Below are 25,469 nucleotides of genomic sequence, written 5' to 3' on the forward strand. Positions count from 1 at the left end.
TTTATGGTTGGAGGGTCACCAGATCATGAGGAACTGTATTAAAGGGTAGGGTTATTAGGAAGCTTGAGAACCACTGCCAAAAACAAAGCACGATAGGGCCTCTTTAAAACCTGCTGTGCATATTGTCATCCCTTAGTGCCCCTGTCCCCAGCCCAGAGCTCCAAGAACAAAAAACTCACTGCTGTTGAGCCCACGCTGAAAGAACAAAAAACTCACTGCCGTTTTATAGTGACTCTGCAGGCAGGGTAGAACTGTGCTAGTGAGTTTGTAAGACGAACGCTCTGAGCATAGACGGTCTCGTCTTTCCCTTGAGGAACAGCTGGTGGTTTCAAACTGCCTACTACACTTACAACCCGCTTGCAATTCGCAGTCCCACACATCATTACTAAGCTGACAGGGCAGCCAGCTTCAAGTAGGTTCCTCCAGCTCCTGAGAAACAGCAGCTACTGTGGAGTTGTGGGGCTCCATCTGGTTTCCCCGTGGCTGAGGTTTCAGATGCAGATCGCCTGGTCTTTCTTCCGACAGGCCTCTGGGTGGACTAGAACCTCCAATCGTTTGGGTTAGCAGTGAGCATGTTGCACACTTGTCCCACTTTTCAATAATTTGTCCCGCATCGTTTTAAAGAAGTCCTGATTTTTGGAAAGAATGCACGACAAGCTAGGGTATACGGTTTTCGGCTGCTACGTGGCTATTTCGCCAGGATATGAGTTTTATCAATGGTGTCCCGCTTTACCAATGTTAAGATCTGGTCACCTTACACTTGTGCCACCACCAAGGACTCTTCCCCCAGTGTAGGGGCATGACAAGAGCTGAGGCATCGCCCTCAGAACTAATGGGGTGTTTCTGCTCACACTGAGCTATCTTGCCGTGGGAGGTGGGCATTGGCTATTGTTGGGCAGTGGGCATCAGAGTCTTATAAAAGCTTCAAGTCACCCCTTGGGGCTAAGGATGCAAGCCAGTCCCTGTGGAGTGAACAGAGGAAGTAGGGTGGGGTGAACAGAGGAAGTAGGTCACATGGGGTGTTGAGGAACAGGAATCTTACTCCTCAAAGCCAGTGCTTTCCTAAGTGCCCCCAAGCAACCCTCCTGTGCAGCCAGGCCCCAGAGGCCCTGCACCACTCCCACCAACACCAGGGGGCCAAAGGCGGACAGTCTATTGAACGGTTGAGCATCCTGGTGTGCCTTCTAGCACTCTGTGATGTCTGTGAGAAATCAGAGCCTGATGTCAGCACACAGGTTCCTTTAGAGGTTGGTGGCCATGTCCACGTTTTCATCCAGACCGCAGGCTAGGCTGCCTTAGGCATTTGTGAGGACCACTGGCTTCAGTTTGACGACAAATGTTTTTGGCCACACATCATAAATACCCTGTTTATCAGTGGCTCTCAGCCTGTGGGTCTCGACCCCTTTGGCGGTCAAACGACCCTTTCACAGGGGTCGTGTAAGACCATTGGAAAGCATAAATACTTCATATTATATATTGTTCAATGATTAATCACTATGCTTTCTGTTCAATTTATAACAATTAAAATCCATCCTGTGTATCTACATGAAGATTCATAACAGTAGCAAAATTACAATTATAAAGTAGCAATGAAAATAATTTCATGGTTAGGGTCACCATATTGAAGGGTTGCAGTATTAGGAAGGTTGAGAACCACTGCTGTATAAGAGGCGAATGAAAATACCACGGCTTGGGTCAGGTGCACCTTGGCCCTCAAAGTAACTTCCCTGCTTTACAACACCCTTAAGTCTTGTGCAGCAGATTTACCCAATGCAAGGTGTTTGAGCACAGACTGGATCCAAACAAGACAAAATCCTTGACAACTTATGTTACCTATTGATCCACTTATAAGGACTTTGGTCACTTGTACAGTTTCAGAGGAGTCCTGGTGGGGTAGTGGTTACGCATTGGTCTGCTAATGGCAAGGTCTGCACTCCTTGGGAGCAAAACAGGCCTTTCTGCTCCTGCAAAAAGACTCACAAGGGCAGTGGTGCTGTCCTACAGGGTCACTGAGTCAGCATGAACTTGCTGGTAATGAGGGACTGACCGTGAGTTGTCATCCATACGGAAGGTTACAAGCCTTGATCTTCATCAGCAAGTGCTGCAAGTCCTCCTCACTTGCAGGAAGGTTGTGTCTGTCATCTGCATGTGTGAAGTCAGTAAGCCTTCCTCCAATCCTGCCGGGGCTTTCTTCTACACCTGCAGAGCTAACCCACACCACAGACCAATTTTCACATTAAGCGCATCATCACCATCGAATTTCTCACCCTACCTCCCATGACACAGAAAGGTTTGTCCCCCGTACTGTATGCCAGGTCTAGGAGGCTGCTTGTTGAGAATTTCCACCATCTTTCATTTCCATTTTGCACGAACGTTTTACGGTGGCTACAGTATACCAAAAGAAAACGTGTTCACATCTTAGTCCATGGATAAGTATTACATCTCGTGAATTTAAATCTGATATTTGTTTTCTAATACTGAGGATGGATCCCAGATGGTGAGCTGGGTTACATTTTAAGCTTCTAACCAAAAGGGAAGTCATTTGAAATCACCAGCTGCCACTGGGGGTGGGGACAACAGACACACCTTGCTGAAAGGCCTTGACAGCGCTTGCCGCTGAAGGTCAAGGATTGCAGCCTTCACTATGGGTCACTCACTGTAACCTACTCCTGCAGTCTCAGAAACTCAAAGGAGGTGGGCAGTTCAACTCTGTCCCATAGGGTCACAACAAGTCGGAATTGACTTGACAGTCATTTTCATCTTGAGTTAATACTGGGGAGAAGATGGAGACATTTTACTTCGTAAAGACAAAAGGATGCGGACACTTTCTATAATTAACTCATTCAGCAAGCAATCATTTCATTGATTTAATGTCTACTGTGGTTATGCACTGGGGATACCAAGATGAAGATTCTTGTGAAGTCCTTTCAGTGAATTTATATTCTGCTGTAGTTAAACCATCATTTTACATTTAATCAGAATAGAAGGGGTGGGGCACGACACAAAATTTTAAAAGGATGAAAAGATACACACTCTAAGGTAAACAATTTAGAGAATTTATTTAGAAAGAAATAAAAAGTCTGGTTCTGATCTTCAGAAGCATCATCGATTAGGAACAAAATTAGAAAAAAATTAATCTATAGCAAAGGCAGAGTACTGAAGTTGGTTTGATGATCCTAACTATACAAACAAGCAAAACAGAACCCCAAGATTTTCTTCCATGCAAGTATCCATTAAGAGGGTACAAAAGGATGTTTACAGAGCAGGTCACAAACAAGTATTTAAAAATCTTACATAAGAAACTGTACATAAATGAAAAAATAAATTAGGCAATTTACAAGAAATGTTTTATAGTTTACATTGTTATAACTTAGCTTATTATGAATACAATTTCTAGCACATCATACATTTTTTACATCAAATTCAGTGTTAGAGAAATTCAGACATGACAAAGCTCAGTCTCGACAAAAAGCAATGTAATTGATAAAAAGGCAACTGAAGCCAAAGTGGTTGCTATAAATCAAATAAACGTCAAACGGAGAGTTCCATAGTTTAGGACATATGAGCCTCTTCTCAGGTATGATCTGATTAGTAATTGGGTCAGACTGGGAAAACCCCATTCAAAAGTGTAAGTTAAACCATGGGGATTTCACTGGGGTTCAAGTAGAAGCACATCGGTGTACTTAAGCACACACCGCCACGGACGTCCCAATTCCATCAGTGACAGCTGGCACACAGAGAGAGCAGGACGCATTCATGGTTAGGACTCCAAAGTTCTCTTTGGAAATCTAAACGCTGTCCATTAAAAGTGGCCCTCTAAACGTGGCTCCGTGTGCGTGATGAGTGCCGACTGTCAGACAGCGCCCGCAGATGAGATGTGGACGCACCAAGTAAAGCTACAGACTGCACGCACTAGGCATGCACTTCACACATGACGCACCAACAGTTGAAATGTTTTCTTTGAAAGCTACTGGTTCAGTAAATGCAGTATGTGAAACGTGTTCCTAAGCAACAAGAACATTTGTAACATCCTAGAATTGGGCTTTAGTTGCATATTTAAAACTTTAACTCTAATTTCATTATTTTGAAGAATATATTTCTCATTAGTTCTTTTCAGCACAAAATGAGTAGTATTTCCAAGACTTACAATGAAATCTACAGGAAAATCTCTGCCCAGAAACAGGATTTCATTAGTCAGCACGGAGTGTGGAAAGCTGTAAACCCCCAGAAGCAGCTCACTGTGAGTGTTCTCATGAACCAGCAGTTCAGGACATCAAGCAGGAGCCTTCAACAGGAAGTGTGGTTCCGTACTCTATGGTACTGAACTTCACTGCAGCTGTGCCTTAAATGTTGCCTGGCACTAGCAACAAATAATTCTATGACTGTCTCTCATCCTCAGTGCTCTGCAACCAGAAGCTGCATGAAGAAAAGGGAAATGAACCATACCCAAATACTTAACTTCCACAAACACCTATGAATTTAGTGGAATGTGTTTTTTTTGTACAATTAACAGGTTGTTATAATAATGTCCATATAATCATAGGGTCAGACAAAAAAAGTTCAGACACCTTCATAGACTAGTTATAAAGTACACCAACAAAAAACCCTCAAATTACTCAAGCTTTACCCACTTGGTGGTAACATGAGAATTGGTTTCGTGTGTGTGTAAAATCTAGTATCAACAAACTCAAATGAAAATTATGGGCTAATTATAAGAATACATACAAGAGGGCTTCAAAAAGTTGGTGGGAAAACTCTATGACCTCACATTTTTCCACAAACTTTTTGGAGCCCCCTCGCAAGCATGAAAATTAACTCTAAAATATGCCCTCCAAAAGATGAACAAAACAGTTTCTGCTCGCCTTGCCAATACTGCCACGAGTGAAAGAACTTTTCTCAGGCTGATTGAGAGTCACCTACCTCCCACTGAAACATTTTAGAGCTAGCACCGAGTTTTGGCTTAATCCACGTACTTCACAAACGAAGTAAGAATTGAAAACAGCAACGTCACAATTTCTAAGACAGCCCCCAATCCCGCCATTTCCCGTTTAACACATGATGGAACTCCTGAACAACAACACTGCTTTGGAAAACTACTCTGACTTTCTGAAAGTGAGCACTACTCACACCTTTGATGCGGCAGAGCAGCTGTTTTGTTTTTCCCAGCACCATTGTTAAATGGCCTATGGAAATACTTTCATGGGAGGTAAGAGTAACCTGTCCTCTTGGGCCGTCAGTGATTATTTCCGGGCTCAGTAGAAAAGATGAGTGTCCAAAATATTGAAAACAAGCAGGAATATTATTTTCAGGGTCATCTGATGATAGGACTGTGGGTGAAACAGCTAGAGAAAGTTATCTGAATTCCTTTTGTGGTAAAGTAAAAAGGTCAAAAATAAATACCTTAATCAGTATCCTTATTAAGAAATAAGGCATAATTGACACTCTTGGCAAAACATCTTAAATAAGGTCATTACAAAAGGCAATAAACCTTCAGGATTATGTTTACAGATACCACAAATTAAAAATAATGCCCACTAATCCTGTTGGCCATTAATTATTCTCTATCAGTCCTTACACATGCTTTAAAAACTGCCAAACTACATTCTCTAGCTAAGGACTAGACAGCATGAAGTGCAGAACAGAGTTGATTTTGTGCATAACCACGGTGGCACTACGCCTGTCTAGGTCTTCCACCCAGGTGTGCAAGCTTAGAATCAAGGCCAGTTGTGAGGGCCTGTTCTTTAAAGGCAAGAGCACCACTGGGCACAGAGGAAACGGCACTTTTACAGCCACAACCTGGCATCACAGTAGAGCTATCCTATCTGTACTCAAGAAGGCTTGAGAGGCTCAAGTGGAAAGAAATGTTTTGAAAATGATGATGGCAACGTATGTACAAATGGGCTTGACACAATGTATGTATGCATGGACTGTGTTGAGAGTTGTAAGAGCCCCCAATAATTTTTTAACAACTCAAAAAGTAACAAAGACAGGTACATTTATATAAATGATTGATAGCTAAATAGACAAGGTAGATGATTTATACCACTCTAATATCCACTTAAAATTTTTCCAGATAATAAAGCAAATTTCTTTGCCAGATTTTTTTTAAAAATGTGTCTTTATGGCCTTGACAACTTGAACCTCTTGGTATATTATCAGTAATGACAGTGCCCTGGTTCCCAGCCATTTACATTCAAGTAACTGAACAGGGATGGGCAAGGAATAACTGACCTAGAGAGAATAAAATAGACTGGAAACTGTGTGGGCAAAGGATTACAAACCACTAGTTGCCATCTGCAGAGTAGATGGGCATTCTCAAACTGCCGACTTCATGGTGAGCAGGCCAGGCGCTAAGCCACCACAGGCCACATGGGCCCCTGAAATTTCCATCAGTTAACAAACTACACATTGTGGAGACTTGGGGGGCACTATCAGGTTGTCTTGTGTAATTTCACTGCCCGACCATAGTCAGAGATGAGGGGACTCCAAATAGTTGTGTGTTTTTTTTTTGGGGGGGGGGGGCTGTTTCAAGAATTTCTTAAAGCCCCTAAATGACCATTTCTTAACCTCCCTAAAAATATGGTTCCCATGTTTTTACTTTTAAGATACCCCAAAAGTAATCATGAGCACACAGCAGTACTAGATTTTAAGAGCTGGTTCCAGAATGGTCATCAACACAAGTCTTCGCCCACACGGCTGCATTTGCATGTGAACACTCAACTGCCATGTCACTGTGTGAATCACTTCCTCAGAGACTACAAAGGGGAAAATTCCTTAATGCTCACATTTATTCTAGGTTGAAATAACACATTGGTTGAATAAAGTATTATATCAAAATACATTTCATGTTTATTTCCATAATATGCCTACAAGAAAATTTAAATAGACAAGGCTAAAGAACAAGTTGAGGCTTTACACTGACTTATGGTCAAGCCCAACTTGTCTGCCCTGTTCTGCATCAGTGGGGATCTCCTCAGATTAGAATTAAGATGTACAATCCTGGCAGCCGTCAGTGTAACCAGGTGCTTCCTTATTCTAGATGTTGTGGACTACACACAGAAATAGGTAAGAGCAACAGTGCTCCGATTGGTCACTTTATATATTTGCAGGTAGTTTCAATGTATGAATCATATCTCATATCAATCTGGAACTAAATACTGACCATTCCTTCTCTTTCTAAAGTCTGTCTGAAATTTATAGCTGGTAAGCTGCTATGTAGTGAGTCTGGAACCAGTATCATTCTATATGCACAGAAGCCCAGATCAAAACTTTTATTTGAATCAACAATGTTTTGAATGAAGTATCTAGATGTTACGATGAAATAGGCTGTAAAACATTGAAATGAGTGTTAAGTAACTAGGTTTTAAAGTTGGCCTCTAAAAAAAAAGTAAAATTGGACTCTAATGTGAACCTAAAGTTCCAGATATTCTAAATTCTAAAAATTACCTCTGTATACCTGTCCCTCTAAACATCTGTATGCTCATGATTTTAGACAGGAAACTATTTGAGCACAATCTTTTTAAAGTACATGGGAAAATGTTTCTGCAGAGCACTTCGCTACAATTTGTTAGAGATTGCTCTCCATTCACTGAGCATGAGCCAACCGTGACCTGTAACACACAACTTAATACTCCTTTCCTCATGTAAACTGTTAAAAATATCTTAAAGCACACCCAGATTTAATGGTAATTTATGGGAACAATTCTCTCAAAGTCCTTTTTCCTAAAATCGTGAGTAATAGACCAGAACCACGCCATTAGCCACCGAAGTATCAACCAGCTAAGGAAAGTGAGCTTACCTTACAAGTTCAGTGGATTTACACTTTCAAACGGTAATGCTTCCATTACCAGAGTGCATGAAAATCTGATCCTTTCACAATTCTCAATCCTGGCCCCCACTCCCACTAAGTATCAAAGCAAAGCATTTTCTGTACTATTCTTTGAGAACAATAGGATTCGGTTGATATGGTTCATAATACAAACGTCTTTAGATATGATGGTTCAGACCCAATAAATAGTGACTAAGTTTGGAATGATATAGAAACAATAACTGATCCTACGGGTTCATTCAAGTCACATTAGAATAGTTCGAGGGCTAATTATATACTCAAGCAAGTAATTAAAACCTCCAAATTCTAAATAACATTTTAAAGTGTATTGATTAGCTATAACTAATAGAATACAGAAAGTGCTATATCAAAATAGGTACATTTCTAGAATTAATTTTCAATTCAGGCTGAAATGTAATAATGTCAATTATATTATGGCCTTTGGGGATTCTATGTCTGGGGAAAGAGTGTATAAGTATGACTTTAGGGAAGGGAAATGTTGGGGAAAAATAATGAGTAATGGCTTAACATTTTAAAAATTACATAATTTGATTACCTTTGATTAACTTCTGATTATGTTACTGTTCACCAGTAAACAGAACACACATAAGAGTCCTAACAAGTATTCAAAACCTGCTCTTTTCTTAAGCAAAACACTTGAGATTTGGAGATTTTGTTTAAGCATACAGTACTGCAATGTTGGCTACAGTTAAGAAAACATGGAGCGGAAGCTCCACCATCCACGGCCATGTTGCAGGAAAGAGGGAACAATGCCTATGTACAGGAGAAAGCACTTTGATTAGAAATACTTCACAGGTTCTCTCATTATGGCAACATCCAGCAGCTGACTAGTGACAGCTTTGAAAATCAACGAGAACACGATCATTCGGCTTCCAGTGACAGACGATGAAGGAATTATGCCTTGGATTTTCAGTTCCTCTTAGAAGGCATTAGCTGAGAAAAAGCTGAGGTTCTAGCTGAAATTTGGCAGCCCAAGAAGTGCGCCAACTGCTCCAAAGTAGCCCTGTACAAAAACAAGTGTTAGATACAGTGCAGCTTTTAACCTGGCATACAGTATCAACGACTATGAAGACACTCGCTTATTATGCATTTGTTCAAGAATACTGTTATTACTTTTTCTAATTTAAACATCTTTTTTTGTGTGGGGGGGAGAGAAAGCAGGACAGGAGTTGTATTCTCAATATAAAGAGTTTGAAAATAAATTAGCACTCAGTGAGACTTTTAAACACTAAGTTTCCAGAACCACATCACTTATTTCTATCTCCCCTTTAATCAATACACTTCTGGGAGCAGTGTGAAGATTTAACTTCACTATATCGCTAGGTTTTACATGGGATGAGATCTATAAAAATTTTATCTTAGTGGGGTGTATACAAGAATACAACACCCACCCACCCCAGCAACTCCCAATAGAAATGAGAAAGCTAATACACTCTTTAGGCAAACTGTCTGTAGTTTTAAATTTCACTTATAAAATGTTAAGGGTAATGAATGTACAAATGTGCTTTACACAACTGATGTACATATGGATCGTAGTAAGAGTTGTATGAGCTCCTAATAAAATGATATAAAAAATAAGATTAAGTGATAAATTCAATGCAAAGTATACTGTTAATAAATTCCCATCATACCTCATGTTCTAGAAACAATGCTTTCAATTGACCCTTTGACCAATAATCCAGTGCATATGCCAAAAGTTTCATTGAGAGCGTATTGACACGTAAAAAGTTTCCAACGAAGACAACTCTGTTTATTTTCTAAAAGAAAACAAATCAAGTAATATATAAAGAGTAAGATTTTACATTTTAGTGGCGTTTACAAAAATACTTAGTATTAATGACTACAGTTCTATTAATATGACTTCTATCTTTCTGGCACATAGCTAACTCATTTTGAATATAGACTCTTTAAGCAAAAAGAAAAAAATACAGGTTGTGACTTCTATAAAATTAACAGCCCTGCAAAGTAGCACTGTCCAATTCTCTATGCTGTTAATGCTAACAGCCTACATGTAAGCATAAGCAACTCAGAACTCTTTCTCGTTTTCCAAATATGTGTTATGTGTGACTCTCTCCCCTCCTTAGATTTTTACTGAGTCATACTCTTAACCACCCTAGTACCGTGGCAGCCTGCCCTCTGCCATGTTTGCTCTTTTACAACAATAACATGCTAACCGACATCTTTATGATGTCAGCGATCTTTGTTTTCTTCGACTGTATAGCCCATGTGCCTGGTACACCCAACCAAACCCATTGCTCTGAAGTCAGTTCCAGCTCAGACCTGAACAGGACAGAGTAGAACTACCCCACAGAAGGCTCCAAATGGCAGTAAACCTGGAAGCACACTTTTCCTTCCACATTAAAAAATTATATGTAAAATTTACAAATAAACATAAATATATGAATTATATATTTATTATATCAAATGCCTACATATTTCTTACTAAATTGAAAAATAACCCTATGTGGTATATCTTGCAGTATAAGCTAATTACCGTTCTCAAAAAAATATCACTTCTTGTGAAGAACACTCCTCAGTGCCTTCATAGCCCTGTACAATGCTGCTTGATCCATATGCAACAAGGCAGCACTGTAAAGAAGCCGAAGGCAGTAAGAAAAATTCCAAGCATTTCACTAATCAAAAACAGTCTCGGCAAAGAGGAAACTGAGTAAGATGTTCTCAAAATGTCTTCTTTTTTCATAGAAAGGTTTGCCAATAAATATAATGTCTGTCCCATTTGCAATCTGAATTAAGTTTCCTTTCTTTAAAGATAACAGCTGTCCATATTGGCAATTGGACTTAATGAGAGAGCTTAATCCTAGAGGCCTTAATCCTTAAATAATATGAAAAGTTGAGTAACGTACCCAACCCCCATTCATGTTCATCATAGAAGTAACTTGGGTTTTACCTCATTAACAGCACACATCCGCGCCACAGAACCAATGTTATTGGTGATGGTAACTAAAGTTGCTCTTGCCAGATCTTCTTTACTAACCGATTCTTGCTTCTCCTTGTGAATCATATTCCCAAAACTGCAGACAAATGGGAAACAGTCAAATCTGTTGTAAACAAGAAACACTACATTGATAATCCTTGACATTTTCCCCAAGTGATGGCCAAATGAGTAAAAACAGGAGAAAATCAAAGCTTCCCAACAGACACAAAAGTAGCAACTTGAATCCAGCTCTTACAAGGCATCATAGATTGTATATGTATGGATGGTGATAAGAGTTGTATGAGTCCCTAATAAAATGTAAAAAAAGAAAAGAGGAGAAAAAAATGATTAGAGCAAAGACTGTACAGAAGTGCTTTATACAATTGATGTATGTATATGAACTGTATGTATATGAACTGTGATAAGAATTGTATGAGCCCCAATAAATTGTTAAAAAAAAAAGAATTGTATGAGCCCCAATAAATTGTTAAAAAAAAAAGAAAAGTGAAAGTAAGTTGTTTCCATAAAGACAGCTTAGCTTTTAACAATAAATTCATTTTTCTATAGTCCCATCTATGACCTACCTAGCAACATGCTGGAGACACCAAGAATGCCCTTCCAAGCTGGTGTACAGACCAGCCACTTTAAAGAAAGGATGGGCATTTGTCGAAACCCACAGAGGCAGGCAGTACCACCTCAACTGAGACTAAGGGAGGAGCCCCAGTGGTGTCGTGGGCTGCTAACCACAATGCCAGCATTTCAAAACCAACTCCCTCCTGCTCCTCAGAAAAAGGGGCACTTTCTACTCCTCCGACAGCTTCAGTCTCAAAACTCTCAGGGGCAGCCCTCCCCTGTCCGATAGGGGCTCTGTGCATCAGTATTGACTTGACGGCAGCAGGTTTTGTTGAATTCTTATTTTTAAAATCATTTTATTGGGGGCTTTTACAGCTCTTATTACATTCCATGCATTCAATGTATCAAGCATATTTGTACATGTTGCCCTAATAATTTCCAAAACTGTTTCTATCGGAGCCTTTGGTATAGGCTGCTGTTTCCCCACCCCCTTGTGAATCCTTGATCAATTACCGGTATATATTGTTATTATAACTATCTGTTGTCTGTAGGGGTTATATATTCAATCTTGTGCTGAGTTCCCTCGTTCTCCCCCCGCCCCCGCTGCCCTCCCCGAGTTTTGGTAAGGAAGTCCTTTGAAGATCGCATGATGCTGCTCTCTCCTTTAGAACATGATGTCCAACTTACCTCGATGCTACCGCCCAACCTGGCAGACCAAATCGTTCATAGTCTCCTCCATAAATATCGCGGACAAGTTTGTCTGCTTGCGTGCTGTCCCCTTTGGATGCCATGTCAAGAGCCTCTTCAAAGCTTTCGCAGCCGGTCAATAAGCTACACAACCCGAGAAAGGTGCCTCCGCCCAGGCTAAAGAAAGTCAAGAACCTTGATCAGTTACAGCTACACACCGTGCTCACCTTCCTCGTTAGCAAGCAGATGCAGAATCTACTAATTCTATGAACTCTCAAGGGAAACACATTACTAAGCTGAATGTTAATGTAAGAAAAACCCTTAATAAAAACTAAGCTTATCAGATGTCAGAATAACCCAAAGAAATAAACCATTTGGTGGAAGCAATACACAAGGGGAATAATCATGTCTCTCATCCATAAAAGCAAAATGTTTGCTTTTAATTTCTAAGAGGTTCTATTTCCCAGCCGCTGACGTTCCCCTGTATAATTTCAACAAGAGTCTTTTGGGCCCTAGCGACACAGTGTTTCATAAATTAATCATTCTTCAGTTAAAAGTCGACTCCTATGAGTGCCAGAAAAAAATTAAAATTTCCCATAAAACTTTTGTAGTACTGGGAACATTGTTATTCCATTAAGATCTGATATTAAATATATTAAGAATTACAATGATGACAAACAAATATGAATCTATTCAGCATGTGATGATTCCTGTTTAAATATAGAACTGGGGGGGGGGATCTTTAGGAGCAAAAATATACACCAGCTTGGATGTTGCTATGAGGCTAGAAGTTGTATCTCCCAAGACCAGCATGGTCGATAAGTTTCAGCAGTTCTCAACTTATGGGTGGGTCGTGACCCCTTTGAGGGTCAAATGACCCTTTCACATGGTGTCACCTGATTCATAACAGTAGCAAAATCACAGTTATGAAGTAGCAACAAAAATAACTTTATGGTTGGGGGGCGGGAGGGAGTCACACCATGAGGAACTGTATTAAAGGGTTGCAGCATTAGGAAGGTTGAGAACCACTGGACCAGGTAGAAAGATCTCGCGATCTACAAGTTTGCCAATGAAACCTTACCTTATGGGCCATACATTTTTGGACTTGTTTATTTTTGTAGTTATCAATTGCTGGATGACATGTTAGTGAATAATTGAGGATGAAGGGGACCCTTGGGGAGATGGATTGGCACATTAGCTGTGCCAAGTAGGGCTTGGAGCTTGACAGCTGTCATAATAGTTTGGTGATTAAAGTTAGTGAAATATTTCTGGGGGGGGGGGGAATCACTTTTACCATTATGGAAATTGTGGTGGCAATAATGACCAACATTAAAGAGGTAGAATTATTAATTTAATAACTTCTGTATATACAAATTTGAATGCTAGAATTAGATCAAAAAGGGTCCAGTCACCTTGTTCCAGTCACTCGCTTATAGTTGTCTTTGGAATGAACTGCTAAAATACTGACTCCCGAACCAATGTTCACAACCAGTAGTGGGTAGGGATCATCCAGGTTAAAAGGCATCTTTTGGCATCGCTCAGGTTCTGAGGCATTAGCAAAATAATAGCACTCTGCCTGTCCATTGAAACTGACAGAATCTATATACAGCAAGCCCTTTACAAGGCAATCAAGCTCATCCAGTTTGTGCAGGTGGAGGTTTCCAATCTGTTGAAAAACAAACCAAACCATTTTTAATTTGGTTAAGACATAAGTAACAAAGAAAGCTGATGGTGCCCCGCTATCAAAAGATAGTGTCTGGGGTCTTAAAGGCTTGAAGGTAAACGAGCGGCCATCTAGCTCAGAAGCAACAAAGCCCACATGGAAGAAGCATATCAGCCTGTGTGACCACGAGGTGCCGAAGGGATGAGTTATCAGGCATAAAGAACAAAAATTCGTATCATTGTGTGCTCACCTCCATGATACGACTGCTGAAGACAAACGGGTACCTAAGCTAATGTGGTGCTTGAAGATACACAAGAGGCCATCTAGCTCAGAAGCAACAAAGCCCACATGGAAGAAGCACACAAGCCTGTGCAATCATGAGGTGTTGAAGGGTTCGGTTATCAGGCATCATCAGAACAAAAAAATCTTACCATAGTGAATGAGGGGAGAGTGCGGAGTGGAGTGCGGAGTGGAGACCCAAAGCCCATTTGTCGGCCACTGGACATCCCCTTACAGAAGGGTCTCAGGGAGGAGACAAGCCAGTCAGGGTGCGATGTAGCAACCATGAAACATACAACTTTCCTCTAGTTCCTAAATACTTCCTCCCCCCACTCCTATCATGATCCCATTTCTACCTTGTAAGTCTGGGCAGACCAGAGGATATACACTAGTACAGATAAGAACCGGAAACACAGGGAATCCAGGGCAGATGATCCCTTCAGGACCAGTAGTATGAGTAGCAATACTGGGAAGGTGGGTTGGAAAGGGGGAACAGATTACAAGGATCTACATATGACCTCCTCCCGGGGGGACGAACAATATAAAAATGGGTGAAGGGAGATGTCGGACAGGGCAAGATATGACAAAATAATAATTTATAAATGATCAAGGGTCGATGAGGAAGAGGGAGCTGGTAGGGAGGAGAAAAAATGAAGAGCTAATGCCAGGGGCTTAGGTGGAGAACAAATGTTTTTAGAATGATGAGGCATTGAATGTACAAATGTGCTTTATACAACTGATGTAAGTATGGATGGTGATAAGAGTTGTATGAGCCCCTAGTAAAAAGATTAAAAAATATGTATGTAGCAAAATATTTGCTGCTTAAGCCATTTCACATGTACAATTCAGCAGCAGTAATTACATCCAGTGTGATGCAATCACCACTATCGACTGCCAAAATTTTTAAGGGAAGATTTTTCTAATTTTATGTTGAGTGCACATATAGTAAGTTTCTACATGTGCAATTTAGTCATATCAATTATTCTTCCAGCTGCACAACCACTTGCACCTTTGCTCACTAAAATATGGATTGTAAATTTGAGTCCAGAAGTGTCTTAAATGCTCAAGATCAAAAGCTAATTATGAATTCTACCTCTGTTCGCCAAGGGAAATTGATCTGAGGAAGCTGACAGGTGGGCATCTTTGGAAAAAGCCACTAAAGGGGCATTTATCAATTTTCAGTTTTAACTCAGGAAAGGATACCTACTGTGCGAAAATCTTTTTCAAACTTGTAAGCACCGCCTCCTGTAGCACATAGCACCGTGTGTAAGGTTGAAAAGTTCTTATCTCTTCCCATTTGGATAAAAGTAGGCAGGTCCTGGGTTGGGAATCTGATAAAGTGCAAGTTCCCTCTTCGGCCAAAAAGGGTTAGATCCTTTAGTTCCAGGTGCACATCTCGAATTCCAGTGGATCCATATGCCACGTTAGAAGTCAAATACTTGCGGATACTTTTTAAACTTTCCACTTCCTCTTGTTCTTCCTCTGCCGTGATATCAATAGGTTCGAAATACGAGAGCTTTACCAGCGTTCCCCCAATATCCATGCCAAACCAAGGGAAGGCTGTGGGTAGAAAAAAATACATTACTTTGGGAAATTCAAATGTGCTCTTAAACGTCTTTAAAACAGTATTTAGGTAGTTTGCATAGAATATTAAATGTTTGTCATAAAAAATATATAGCGCCTGGGGCTTAACCTCCCTGGCGGTCTAATTATGTTAGTAATTCTGTACCCAAAGTGATTCACTGTTTTGCATAAAATTTGTTGTTTTATATTGTAGGCCTGTAATTCTTAAATTACTCATTTTAATCTCTGTAGTAGACATTCCAGATATGAGGAAGTCAGATCTCTCTGCGATCACAGCTAAGGACACAGCTGGACCAGGGAGCAGATAAGGGACTTCTCTGCAGTGTAATCCCAAGTGTAGCTTGGGGTTACCACTTCTGACAGTTAACATTTACCCGAAACCACACTTGTGATTACCTCCCCTTACAGGTTTGAAGGTAAACAAGCGGCCATCTAGCTCAAAAGCAACAAAGCCCATATGGAAGAAGCACACCAGTCTGCATGATCACGAGGTGCCAAATGGATCAGTTATCAGGCATCAAAGACCACTGATATGATCGCTGAAGAGAAATGGGTGCATAAGCAAACGTGGCGAAGTAAGCTGATGGTGCCTGGCTATCAAAAGATATAGCATCTGGGGTCTTAAAGGCTTGAAGATAATCAAGCAGCCATCTAGCACAGAAGCAACAAAGCCCACATGGAAGAAGCACACCAGCCTGTGCAATCACGAGGTGTTGAAGGAATCGGGTATCAGGCATCATCAGAACAAAAACTCATTATCACTGTGAATGAGGGGGGGAGTGCGGCGTGGAGACCCAAAGTCCATTTATAGGCCACTGGACATCCCCTTACAGAAGGGTCTCGGGGAGGAGACGAGCCAGTCAGGGTGCAGTGTAGTAACGATGAAACATACAACTTTCCTCTAGTTCCTAGATGCTTCCCCCTCCCCCCACTATCATGATCCCAATTCTACCTTACAAATCTGGCTAGACCAAAGGATGCACACTGGTACATAAAAGAACTGGAAACACAGGTAATTCAGGGCAGATAATCCCTTCAGGATCAGTGGTGCTAGTGGCCATACCGGGAGGGTAGAGGAAGGGTGGGTTGGAAAGGGGGAACAGATTACAAGGACCTAAATGTGACCTCCTCCCTGGGGAACAGACAACAGAAAAGTAAGTGGGTGAAGGGAGACATCAGACAGGGCAAGATATGACAAAATAATAATTTATAAATTATTAAGGGTTCATGAGGGAGGGGAAAAATATTAAAACATTACATTTGGTACACTGAAATATCTGCAGCAAAAGGGGTTGAGTAACGGGGTGTGGCTGACCAAGGAGCAGGATGGGAGCACTGGTGGTGGCAAAAGGGCAAGGGGCAGGGCACTAGAGGAAGAAAGACCGAGATCACATTCAAAGCAACCTTAACTAAAAAAACCTGCAAGACTGGTGGTACAAAGGTTAGGTGCTTGGCTGCTAACTGCAAAGTGGGCAGTTTGAGTGTACCTGAGCTCTGCATTAGAAAGCTAGTCTGGAGACCTGCTTCTGCCAAAATTCCAGGCTGGAAAGCCTCTGGAGCAGCAGTTCTACTCTGTCAGAGGGTTTGCTAGGGGCCAGACTCAGAAAGACCCCGCAAATAAACTCTGCTTTATGGCATATAAGGCATTCTGGTAGAGTGCTAGTTAAGCCTTACCTTGAAAACCCATGAGGAATTTTACTCCATACTGGAGGATCGTGGAATTGAATGGCAATGGATTTTCGTTTTGACTAAGAGACTGTAGGATTAAAAGAAACTGACTAAATCTTGTTGGGTGGTTACCAGCAACATGCCCTTGAAGTGATTAATAGACCATTTAGAACTTTAATAAAGCTTACAGAAATAAATGTATCCTTAGGTTAAAAAAAGTTGGCAACACTAAGTTCTATCATTTAATAAATGAAACCTACAATGCTCTAAAACACTCATGACAAGTTACTCACTACCTTTCCCTTCTTTGTTCAAATAAATTAGTAACAAGCAACAATATTATCAGCGGTGAATCATACCTATAACATTTTCTTAGTCAAACACTTAAAAAGCTTTACTGATCTAAGACAACAATTCCTTCAAAAACATCCCAATCTATTGAATAGATACGCATTAGAACATCTTTCACAAGGTACTAGGAAAAAGACAACGTAATCCTTTGGCTGTCACATAACTAGAAGGTAATCTTCACTGGGCTGCTTGAGTCTAGAATTTTGTGTATGGGAGTGGTGAAAGTCACTGTGACCACAAGAAACAAATCTTGGGATAGGAAAATCTTAGGAGATTCATCAAGCCAAAAACCTGTTTTCCAAAATTCAGAGCACATTACAGTTATTTGTGTCAAATGAAGAGATGTGATGAATAAACAAAATATAATGGAATTTCCCCATGAACTTTTTGAAGCTCCCCTATGCATATGCAAATGAAAATGCTTTGTCCAGTCACTTATGGAGATGACTGGGTTCCAAAGACCAGGTTATTACACAAAATTTGATCACAAAATGGATGATAAATATATTACACAACTGTCACAACACTGAAAAATCAAGGCTGCACCAATGAGACACATAGCCTTAGCCACCACTGTCACCATTACTATTGCCGCCACTGTCACCGCCAGACAAATTTGTCAACATGCACCCTAAGCAGCAGACAGGAAATGAAAAGGACAGATCCACTGCAAAAGTACTCTGGAGTAGATAGGGACACTGAGTCCTAGGGTCACTGAGCTGGAACCAACTTGACAACACCTAACAGTTTTACGACTGTCAATGTAAAATACCAAATCACAAGAAAGTCAGGGGAAGAAAGGAGTAAGTATGTGTACTCAAGAAGCACACTGCAAAGCTAAACAAGACCAGGCTCAAGGTTCTTCCCATTTCTATTTTCATCCTGAAGACTCTGATCCTAGGTTTATAAATACTTCGATATACTCATTCTTGAAAGCAGTAACTCCAATTAAGTGTTAAATTTTGCACAAAAGCATTACATTTCAAAGGAAGATCACTGGTTAGGAAAGTCTTTCTTGAGACAGATAATCATACTAGAAGAGACAGAACATCAACCTGCCTATAGTGATGCACTATCTCCGGTTAAGGGTGAGTCTTGGAAACAATCCTAAGGGGGTGGTGGCGGCTTATATCCTACACTGAAGGGTCAGCGTTACCATTAGAACGGACTGCAGGCAGTACATTTTTTGTTTTAAAGGTACACACAAGCATTAGGGTTTCTGACTTCAAGGGTATCATGACTAGTTCCAAATCATTTGCTCTGATGTAGCAATTCAAAGGCTGACTCAGTTGTGTGTACATCTTTTTTCACAAAGTCAAGGTAGGAGTAGATAGCTCAGTCTTGCCAATGGCACCAAACAAGTGAAAAGAGGAGAGAGGTGACAAGTCACATTGTGTATAGACATTTTTTCAACTGGCAGTTGTAGAACTCATTTCAAGCCAGAAAAATGGAGGAGGCAACAAGACCAGAGAACACACACATTCTTAATTATAATCCACTTTAACACTTAGCAATTATCAACATTCACACTGCATTAAAAATGCATGTTTGTTAGTTTGTCAGAGGGGGAGAACAAATACAAGCCAGAGTCCAGGGTGTGAGAACGCACAATCAAGGACACTAGCAGGGAATACAAGAGATGAGATACACAAACGAACAGCAATGTTCTACCAGAGGTTCACCTCAGAGTCAGGAGGGAAGTTATGAGGCAAGTATCTAAATCGACAGCTTTATTGCTGCTAGCTCAAGAACGGGCTAAAAAGTAGGTCACCAGTGTATAAGCAGCCTACTTACTTACTTACTACACAGGATGCAAAACACTTATTCCTATTCTTGAGAATAAAACATTCTCAATCAACCACCCAATAAAATATGCCAGTGAGGGGGAAAAGCAAAATGCATATTTACAAAAACTGAGTACACATTTCCTTAAGTACTTTGATGACAAATGTCCAGAGTACATCCCCCAGATTAACATATAACAAAAACACTCCAATCTATGAACCATAGAGTTACCAAGAACCACCTATCAAGTAGACATGTATGCAAAAAAAAAGGCCTGCATGTCCAAGCATCATTTTAAATGGCTGAACAGAAATTCCTTCTCACAAGAGTTGGGTTTTATAAGTTCCATAATTTGACATAATGCTAGCAGGGTGAAGGTGAGTAAGATGTATACAAAATTATTTGCTTGGAACAACAAGTGATCTAAAATTGACCATGAGGAGGGTGTAGAACGCCTGGTAGGGATTCATCAAGGGCAATGTAACCGAGAGGAATTACTGAAACCCGAATGAAGGCCGAACATGATAGGACAAGAGGAAAGTAAAAAGAAACAGATTAAAGAATTAGAAAGCAAATTGGTATTTAGAGGCCTAAATATAGGCATGTACATATGTAAATATATTTATATACAATGATAGGGAAATAAATCTATGTACATATATTTATATGCTAAAAAGTATGAAGGTAGTAGAGGGACGCTGGGCTTGAACTCAAGTACTTCCTCAATGCAAAAATACTTTGTTCTAATAACCCACCAAACTGTGATGCTCACCTTCCCAATAAGATCGCTGAAGACATAATGAGTGCATAAGCAAACGTGGTTTAGAAAGCTGATGGTGCCCAGCTATCAAAAGATACAGCGTCTGGGTCTTAAAAGCTTGAAGGTAAACAAGTGGCCATCTAGCTGGAAGCAATGAAGTCCACATGGAAGAAGCACACCAGCCTGTGATCATGAGGTGTCAATGGGATCCAGTATCGGGCATCAAAGACCCAGAAAACAAAAATCAGCAGTGTGAATGAGTGGGAGTGTGGAGACCCAAAGCCCATCTGTAGACAATTGGACATCCCCTTATAGAAGGGACACAAGATAGCCAGTCAGGGTGCAGTATAGCACAGATGAAACATACAACTTTCCTCAAGTTCTTTAATGCTTCCTTCCCCCACTATCATGACCCCAATTCTACCTTACAAATCCAGCTAAACCAGAGCACGTACTGCTGAATCCACAACAGATAAACCGCTCAGGACTGCTATTAAGAGTAGCATACCAGGAGGGGAAAGGAAAGGGAAAGGAGGGGGGAGAAAGAGGAAACTGATCATATTGACTGACATTATAACCCTCTCCCTGGGGGATGGACAACTGAAGAGTGGGTTAAGGGAGACATCGGACAGTAAAAGACATGACAAAATAATAATTTATAAATTATCAAGGGTTCATGAAGGAGGGTGAGGGAGGGGAAAAAAGCTGGTAACAAGGGCTCAAGTAGAAAGAAAATGTTTTGAAAATGATGGCAACAAATGTATAAATGTGCTTAACACAATGGATGCATATATGGATTGTGATAAGAGCTGTATGACACCACCCTCAAATGACTTAAAAATTATTTGCCTAAAAATATATAATTGATCAAGGATTCAGGAGGGTGGGAGGAGAAAAAAAGAGGAGCTTATACCAAGGGATTAAGTAGAAAATGATTTGGAAATGATGATGGCAACATATGTACAAATATGCTTGATACAACTGATATATGGAATGTTTTAAGAGCCCCAATAAAATGATTAAAAAAATAAGAATTATTGGCTATTGGTACCTTGAAGATTTAAGCTCAGAAGAACTGCGTGCCAACTTAAGATTTCTTTTAGCATAAAGAGAAAAAAATGAAAATGGTTTAAGGAAAAAAATTCTACAGAAAATCTGTGCCTTCAGTATTACACTAAAATAGCTCTGGATAAAATTTATTTTCTCTAATACATTAAATTACATCTAAGAGGAGAGCTATATTAGAAACCAACACTTCCAAATACAACTTACGATCTTCTAGAAGAATGTGGTTTTATATATATATATATATACATACATATATATACATATATATACATGAAAAAATGCTGACACAATTCACATGCTGTATAATTCAATGGTTTGGATATATTAAAAAGAGTTGTGCCATCACTACCACAATCAATTGCAGAATGTTTTCTTCACCAAATGGTTCTTTAAAAAAAAATCATTTTATTGGGGGCTCTTACAGCTCTTATCACAAAAATCCATCCACCGTGTCACGCACATTTGTACCTATGTGGCCATCATTGTTTTCAAAACATTTTTTTTCTACTTGAGCCCTTGGTATCAGCTCCTTGACCCCCCTTCTCTTTTTAAGTTGTTTTTGTTAATATCTTATGCCAACAGCTGTCTCCCTTTACCCATTTATTGTCTTTTCCCTGGGAGGGGTTTACATGTCAATAGTTGATTGGTTCCCCCTTATTCCCCCCACACCTCCTTTCCTCTCCCAATATTGCAACTCTCACCATTGGTCCTTAGGGGTTTATCTGTCCCGGATTCCCTGTGTTTCCAGCTCTTATTTGTACCTGTGTACATGCTCTGGTCTAGCTGGATTTGTAAGGTAGAGTTGGGGTCATGATAGGGGTGGGGAGCATCAAAGAACTAGAGGAAAGTTGGGTTTCATCGGTGCTATTCCGTACTCTGACTAGTCTCTTCCTTGTGACCGTTCTGAAAGGGGATGTCCAATTCAACTTTACAAATGATAAAGAAGCAAACTATGCATACTCTACATTAAAAGTGTACCTTACTGTTTTGAGTTACAAATAAGACTCATTAAGTCTTCAAAAATTTGGTGGAAAATGAAGTTACAGGTAATGGTAAATGTGCAACTGACGGTGATGACTGCACAATTCTCAATATGATGGAACGATCACTTGTAGGGTATGTGAAGTTCATGCTGATAAAACGTCAGCCCATTTTAGAATCCCATGAACTTTGTGTAGTGCTGACACTACACACCTATACTCCCTACTATCAAGCTAGCTACGGAGCCCTAGCGGTGTGGTGGGGTCACGTATTGGGAAGCTAACCACACAATCAAGCTCGAAACCACCTCCTCCTCGTGTGAAAGACAGGGCTTTCTTTCTACCCAAGAGTTACAGCCCAGGAAACACGCAAGGAAAGTTCTACAGGGTTGAACTGAGCCAGGGTTGACTCAATGATAGTGAGTTTGGGTTTTTTAATCAACCTTGCTAATCAAGTTATATAGTATATAGGCAAGCAAAACCCAAGTTGAAAATTCTACCAAGAACTCAAAAACAAGTAAGTCTCTTTAGCTAACCTGTGTAACCTGGCATGTACCAGGTTGAAAGTACCTTCTAGTTATAGACCTTTTCATAATAGTTCATGATTGAATGGCCTTTTCTTCCACCCACAGAAAATAAAGTGGTCTTTATTTTCACCACAAAGAATTAAAGTCGTATTTACATTAAGAAATCTGAGATTATTTTGGCTTATAATTCATCCTCAGTTTTTTCAGCATGACCCTGCTTTAAGATTAATGGTCTTCTTCTTCCCCCCACTTAATTCATACGAAAAGTTCAAAAATAAAATTGTATACTTTAAATGGGTAGATTGTGGAATTCTATCTTTATAAAGCTGCTATAAAATAGACCATATTTTTACCCCGGAAAGAGATTAAGTCTCACAGTGTATTACTATTCAAGTTACCTAAAAATAAGTACTTGTTAATATAAAAATCCTATCTAAAACCAAACCCCACACTATACCATGCCACACACGCCAGGAAATATGGATGTCATAGTTAAAACTTTAAGTGGTGAACAATATACACTACATTGTCACACATCACTCAAAATACATGTTTAATTCAGCAAATGAAAACTGCCAAGTTTCTAAATCCTGTGCTGAGAAGTCGTGTCATTAAGTACTTCACTGACTAATTTTAGATTCTTCAAACTGGACCTCTTAAGTGGTCACAAGAAACTTACAGTTAGAACTACGTGATCAGAGAGAGCTTTGTTTCTGCAAGAACTTAGACCTCTGGATGCAGACTGGACTCTTGGTTCAGGTGACTGGCTCAGCCTCAATAGCACTTAGTGGGGTGGTACACCCTCGGGAATTCTGGAGCTCCACAACTGGGATCTCCACAGCTATAGGAGGAACCAAGGGCTAACACTGTAGTTTGCAGAGCGCTTTAACTTAATTTGCACTCTTTAAAAAAAGAGCCCTCAGTGTCAGTCCCCACTTAGCAGATTTCTTTAAACTGCTAAAAAGATCAGTTGGAGAGACACTGTACACGAAAAAAAAAAAACCCTGTAAAATCTGAGAAATATCAATACCACTGTAAAGACAGAAACCCCAATCCCCAAATTTCTGTTTTGGAAGACTTGGCATGACCCAAATCACACACACAAAAATGGCAATCACAAAAGCTGAGCGATTAAATAAACCCTCAGAAATAAAAGGAATTAAAATACCGAAAATAAAAAGGAGCAAATGAAAATTCATCTATACTTTCCCCAAACACGTTAAGAATGTTTCCAAAGAAAAGTACATGCAGTAGAGAGGCCAGAAGAGCCCCCGAAGGTTCCCCAGACTGTGAAAAAGTAGATAGCCTTTCTTCGATATGCATGTACAGTCGGAGAGATTCTCTCTGGGTATTCACCGGTAATGGTTGCCTCCAAGGGCTTGGAATAAAGCTTCTCCAAGCTGCGTTTTCTAGAGCAAACTTGAACTAATCGTTTCTCAGAATAAAAATAAGGCAAGTCAGCGCGAACAGCAGGCTGGTTACCCAGCACGTGGGTTTAAAAGGCTGCGATTTTAAGTGGCAATTCCCAGGATCCACGGGGGTTTCAAGGACGCCAGGAGGAAGTCCGGGAATCGCTTAAACCCGGTGGCAGTATACACCCCACGCGACGTACAGCCATGGCCACCTCTTTTCGGCCACGCTTCCCAGGGAGATTTAGTGGCTCCAGTGTCGGGTGGCAGAAGCGGGTTCACTGAACAAGCCCCTCCTGCATCTCCCAGACGTCGACAACTAGGAGGGAAGGGTCTGGGGCGGCGGGCGATCACCCCGCGCGCACGGGTGGGGGAAAGGGGGAGGCTCGAACCCGGGGGCTGGAAGGCTTCCGCCGCCCGCATTCCATGCCAGGGATGGGCAAGGAGCGGAGGGCTCGGTATCCCGCGCTCGCCCAAGAAGCTCCCACCCGGGGCCCGGCGTGGGTCCTCCCCGCCCGGCGAACCCAAGCCGCCCTCATCTTACATGGTTTCTTGGCATCTTTGATCTTCATGGTGTCGGCCTGAGCGGCAGGAAGCAGCTTCCGGTTCGGTGCAAGGAAGCTAGTGGCGGCGACTCCTGGGGCGCAGGGCCGCGTTTTCAGGCCTGGCCGGTTCTTCCCCTCAGGCCAGGCAGGGCGGGCCTGGGGCGGGGCGGCGGCGTCTAAGGCGACGCCCGGCCTAAGGGCGGTCCCCCACCCCCCGGGAGGGGCGGCCGGGACCGAGCAAGCTGGGGAAGGCCGCCGGCAAGACCGCTCCGGGGCCCCCCCGCAGCTGCTCCGAACAAAAGGCCCCGGTCCCGGGAGCCGGAGCCTCGGCCGCCGCGCGAAGAACTAGCCCGCCCAGGCTGAGCGCCCACGTGATGTGAGCCCCACCGCCCCCGCTCAGCTCTTCGCCCGCTGCTGGGAAATGTAGTCCTCTAAGTCGCGAGGCCCCGCTCTCTGGCTGCATCGGCCCGTGCGGACTACAAATCCCAGGATGCAGTGCGGCGGCTCCTCAGCGGCCCCTCCATTTCCTGAGATCGCCTCAGAGTGGGCCCAGAACGAAGTGGGCGGGGTCTGAATCACGCCAGCGAAGCGGCGACCAGTGGTGGCTGAGGTGGGCGGGCCTAGGAGCTGGGCGCCCCGCCCTCCCCTCGCCTTCGTGGCCTCGGTCGGGGAGGGAACTCTGCAGCTACTGAGATGGCTGTTCTTGCAGCTGCCCACTTCCCGAGCCAAAGCGCTTACAATCTAGCGCTAGAAACTGGTTTTTTAGGGGGTTGAGTTTTGTTTGTTTTGCCAGAGAAAGCGCTACA

At 41.5% G+C, this 25,469-nt stretch overlaps 1 protein-coding gene across 1 annotated transcript; it reads right to left on the reverse strand.

The window, feature by feature from the left end:
- Positions 1-6,514: 6,514 nt before the first annotated feature.
- On the reverse strand, positions 6,515-25,023 carry PANK3 (pantothenate kinase 3). Its single transcript, XM_075541933.1, has 7 exons — positions 24,663-25,023; positions 15,194-15,546; positions 13,457-13,710; positions 12,045-12,221; positions 10,758-10,881; positions 9,481-9,606; positions 6,515-8,852 (listed from the first exon to the last, which is right to left on the reverse strand). Exons 1-7 carry the CDS (start codon positions 24,688-24,690, stop codon positions 8,802-8,804), a joined length of 1,113 nt encoding a protein of 370 aa, XP_075398048.1. The 5' UTR covers positions 24,691-25,023; the 3' UTR covers positions 6,515-8,801.
- Between the last annotated feature and the right edge of the window lie 446 nt (positions 25,024-25,469).

The sequence above is a fragment of the Tenrec ecaudatus genome, chromosome 2 (genome assembly GCF_050624435.1).
Source record: "Tenrec ecaudatus isolate mTenEca1 chromosome 2, mTenEca1.hap1, whole genome shotgun sequence".
NCBI classification, from domain to species: Eukaryota; Metazoa; Chordata; class Mammalia; order Afrosoricida; family Tenrecidae; genus Tenrec; species Tenrec ecaudatus.

Excerpts from the sequence above, each read along its gene's own strand:
- PANK3 (XM_075541933.1), bottom strand. The coding sequence starts at position 24,690 with ATGAAGATCAAAGATGCCAAGAAACCAT. Across the intron at positions 9,607-10,757 it reads GGATGTGTGCTGTTAATGAG|AAAATAAACAGAGTTGTCTT; the intron begins GTAAAACCCAAG and ends GTTTTCTTTTAG. Across the intron at positions 8,853-9,480 it reads CATTGTTTCTAGAACATGAG|GGCTACTTTGGAGCAGTTGG; the intron begins GTATGATGGGAA and ends GTTTTTGTACAG.